General features: G+C 57.1%; 1 protein-coding gene across 1 annotated transcript; it reads right to left on the bottom strand.

Moving 5' to 3' along the window:
* Window positions 1-93: 93 nt before the first annotated feature.
* Window positions 94-2,540, bottom strand: LOC105450597. Its single transcript, XM_011690533.1, has 3 exons — window positions 1,686-2,540; window positions 1,124-1,585; window positions 94-1,056 (listed from the first exon to the last, which is right to left on the bottom strand). Exons 1-3 carry the CDS (start codon window positions 2,538-2,540, stop codon window positions 94-96), a joined length of 2,280 nt encoding a protein of 759 aa, XP_011688835.1.
* Between the last annotated feature and the right edge of the window lie 1,008 nt (window positions 2,541-3,548).

Here is a 3,548-nt window from a genome sequence, read left to right on the forward strand (position 1 = left end):
CGCAGAAGCGCTTGAATGCGGCAAGAAATCTAGCGGTTGAGTAATCCGTTGCTAGCTTCAGGTGGACGGCGGAGGTGGTTATGCAGATAAAGATTACGAGAAACCCCTTATAACAGCGGCTAGCACGGCCGCGCCACGTTCTGAGCATAAACGGACCGACGTAGTCCACGCCAGAGTTGAGAAACGGGCGGGAACGACTCGGGATGGCGGAAGTTGAGCTCCTTGGCAGTGTCGGCTCGGTAGCGAACGCACCGAACACATCAGCGGATGAATGAGCTGACGGGCGCCCTGCCTCCGAGTATCCAGAACTTCCGCCGAAGAGTCGAGAGCACCAGTTGTACATACGCCGCCGTGCATGGTGCGAGAGTGGGCGTCCTCAATAAGCAGATGCGAGAAAAAAGCGTCCCGTGGCATTAGGATGAGATGCTTAGCGTCTGGGTCGATCAGAGCATTCCGCAACCGACCCCCAATGCGTAAGATTCCGTCGGCGTCGAGGAATGGCGTGAGACGTAAAAAAGGATAAGGGCGTGGAAGGAATCTTTCCCGCGTCAGCACCGCGAGCTCCCGTCCGAAGTGAGCTCGCTGAACTGTGCGCACCCAGAAGCGTTCTGCTTGAGTGATGTCCTGTGGAGTCAGCGACGGTGGTCGACAGGATGGCTTCGTGCCTTTGAAACGAGAGCAAGCGTGGAACAACCAAGCTGTAATACGAAGCAAACGAGTTAGATTGGAGTAACGGAAGACGAGCTCCGAAATGGGACCGAACGAAGGAGTGGCGAGGTTGGAGACAGTTGCTCGTTCCTCCAGATTGATGCTGGATTCGACTGGAGGGATGGAGGTTTCCCACGACGTAGTGTCGCAGCTGAGTGCTGAGGGTCCCTTCAACCAAAGCTGATGCCGGATGAAAGTGCGAGGAGACAATCCGCGAGACGCGCAGTCCGCTGGATTGTCGATTCCACTTATGTAATGCCACGATGCCTCGGGGGCCAACTCGTGGATGGCCGACACCCGATTGGCGACGAAGTTCTTTCCAGCGGGAAGGATGATCTTGGAGCCATGCTAGCACGACACTTGAGTCTGTCCAGAGGTGCACAGGGAGCCGCTCGAGCTGTAGGACTCTGCGCACCCGTAAGAGAAGCCGGACGAGTAAAACGGCAGCGGAAAGCTCAAGGCGCGGGATGGTGACGCGCTTGATAGGCGCCACCTTGCTTTTCGCAGCGATAAGCGAGACACGAATAGCGCCGTCGTTGGAGGTGCTCCGGAGGTAGAGAACGGCACCGAGAGCGTCGTTAGACGCATCCAAGAAGCCGTGGAATGACGGAAGATGGGTGAGCCACGAGCCCATCGGGGGCAGCGAGAGAGAGGAAATTGCTCCGAGCTCGGCCTCGAAATCCATCCATCGTTGAGACCATAGCGGTGGCATCGGCTGATCCCATTCAATCTGAAGCCTCCAAAGATCTTGAATGAAAATCTTTGCCCGGATCGGGGTGAGAATGAGGGTGGCCCATCCCAGCGGATCGAAGAGTTGCGCAAGGCGCGACAATACGATGCGCTTGGTCAGAACGCTGATGGGCGCCGGTGGTTGAAACTGGAACACAAAGGCGTCGGAGCGAAAATCCCATGCTAGGCCGAGAGCACGAGGAAAAGCGTCGTAGGAGAAACCCCGAACATCTTGCGGACGGGTTTGCTCGCCGATGACTCCGGAGATGATGGCCATCGTCGTTGGCCATCCACTTGTGCAGCTGGAAGCCGCCCGCCTTGAGGAGTCCATCCAATTGCGTGATTTTAGCTTTCGCTAAAGTGAGCGTGTCCGCTCCGGAGAGCACGTAGTCGACATACATCTTCCGGCGGAGGATGGGTGCAGCGTCTGGGAACCGGGGGCCCTCGTCGTCAGTGAGCTGCAGTAAAACACAAAGAGCGAGGAATGGAGCGCAGGACAAGCCGTAAGTTACGATTGAGAGTTGATACTCGTCAGGCTCTCCATCCGGACTCCAAAGTATTCGCTGAAAGTCCCGATCTGCCGGGTGCACCTCGATTTGTCGATACATTTTCTCGACATCAGCGAGAAAAACGAAGGAGTGCCGACGCCAGCGAAGCAGGACGTCGGCGAGATCCTGCTGCAGTTTCGGCCCGACGTGCAGACACTCGTTGAGAGAGACGCCTGACGTCGAGCGCGCGGATTCATTGAAGACAACCCGCAGTTTACTGGTCGTGCTACTGGGGCGGAGCACTCCATGGTGAGGCAGGAAGAAGGCGGGAGCTAGAGGCTTAATCGGCGGGACCTTCCGCATGTGTCCAAGAGCTTCATATTCCTGGAGGAATTCCGAGTAGAGACGAGAGAGATCCCAGTTTCCTTGGAATCGCTGTTGCATCCGGCGAAGAGCACGCTCAGCTTGTGAGCGAGAATGTCCGAGAGACGATGTCGAAGCGCGGAAGGGCAGCCGAACGATGTATCTGCCCGTTGATGAGCGTGAATGCGTTTCCCGGAAGTGAGCCTCACAACTTGCTTCTTCTTTGGAGAGGGTAGGAGACCCGATCGGCATGACCTCCTCCTGCTGCCAGAATTGAGAGAACAACTAATTGAGCTCGTGATTCCCGACTCCACACATGCGGAACGGCCTTTGACTCCGTCGAGGCACTCTGTTCGATTGCGGGGATGATCCAGCCAAGTGTTGTATCTTGCGCGATGAGTTGGCTCCGCCCGCCTTGACGAATGGGGCCGCGCAGGAGATGTCCATAGACTTCGGCACCGAACACAAGATCGATCTGGCCGGGCGTTCCAAACTGAGGATCTGCGAAAACGAGATCGCCGAGGTGCGACCACGATGACGGCGAGATTTGATGAGAGGGAACGCATCCGGTCAACCGAGGCAGGATGTACGCGGCGACGTTGATCTCGAAACTAGGATCGGAGCACGATTGTAGGCGGAGGGACAAGACTCCTCGCGTGGTATATGATGGCTGCGATCCGATACCAAGGATCGGCACACTGGCGCGATGACGCGGGTGACGAAGAGACTGAGCTAGTGACTTGCGGACAAACGAGAGCTCCGAGCCTTGATCAAGAAGCGCGCGACCTTCGGTGCCGTGTCCTTGATCGCGGAGAATGCAAACGCGAGCGGTCGCGAGTAAAGTTAGCGATCGGGGCTCGGAGGAGTCGAGCGCGACGTGGAACGATTTGGCCGTCGGATTCAGCGTAGACGTAGACGGAACGGTGGTCGAAGCGAGTGAGGATGCAGTCTCCTTGTCGTACGTCGGTGTCGCACTTGTGTCAGCGGTCGCGCGATGGATGAGCGAGTGATGGTGGCCGTCACACAGACGGCATTGCTTGTTGGAACGGCACTCATTAACTCGATGAGGGCCGAGGCAATTAAAGCACAGGCGTTTCGAAATTTAGCACTTCGCGGCGTTCCTCCACCGATTTGGCGGAGAATTCCGGGCACGAGGCGATATAATGCGCACCGTTACAAAACGAGCACTTGCTGGAATTGGTAGCCGCGACATTAGCCCGAGCGGGCGGCTTCGATTGAAGCGCCTTCGCTGATCGCGGA

Source organism: Wasmannia auropunctata, unplaced genomic scaffold (assembly GCF_000956235.1).
Source record: "Wasmannia auropunctata unplaced genomic scaffold, wasmannia.A_1.0 LD336111.1, whole genome shotgun sequence".
Classification (NCBI taxonomy): domain Eukaryota; kingdom Metazoa; phylum Arthropoda; class Insecta; order Hymenoptera; family Formicidae; genus Wasmannia; species Wasmannia auropunctata.

What these genes read in the sequence shown, in the direction of transcription:
- LOC105450597 (XM_011690533.1), bottom strand. Translation starts at nt 2,540, where the DNA reads ATGCCGATCGGGTCTCCTACCCTCTCCAAAGAAGAAGCAAGTTGTGAG. An exon ending in ATCTCCGGAGTCATCGGCGA is followed by an intron (nt 1,586 to 1,685) that starts GCAAACCCGTCC and finishes TTTGTGTTCCAG; the next exon opens with TTTCAACCACCGGCGCCCAT. An exon ending in TCGTCCGGCTTCTCTTACGG is followed by an intron (nt 1,057 to 1,123) that starts GTGCGCAGAGTC and finishes GTGTCGTGCTAG; the next exon opens with CATGGCTCCAAGATCATCCT.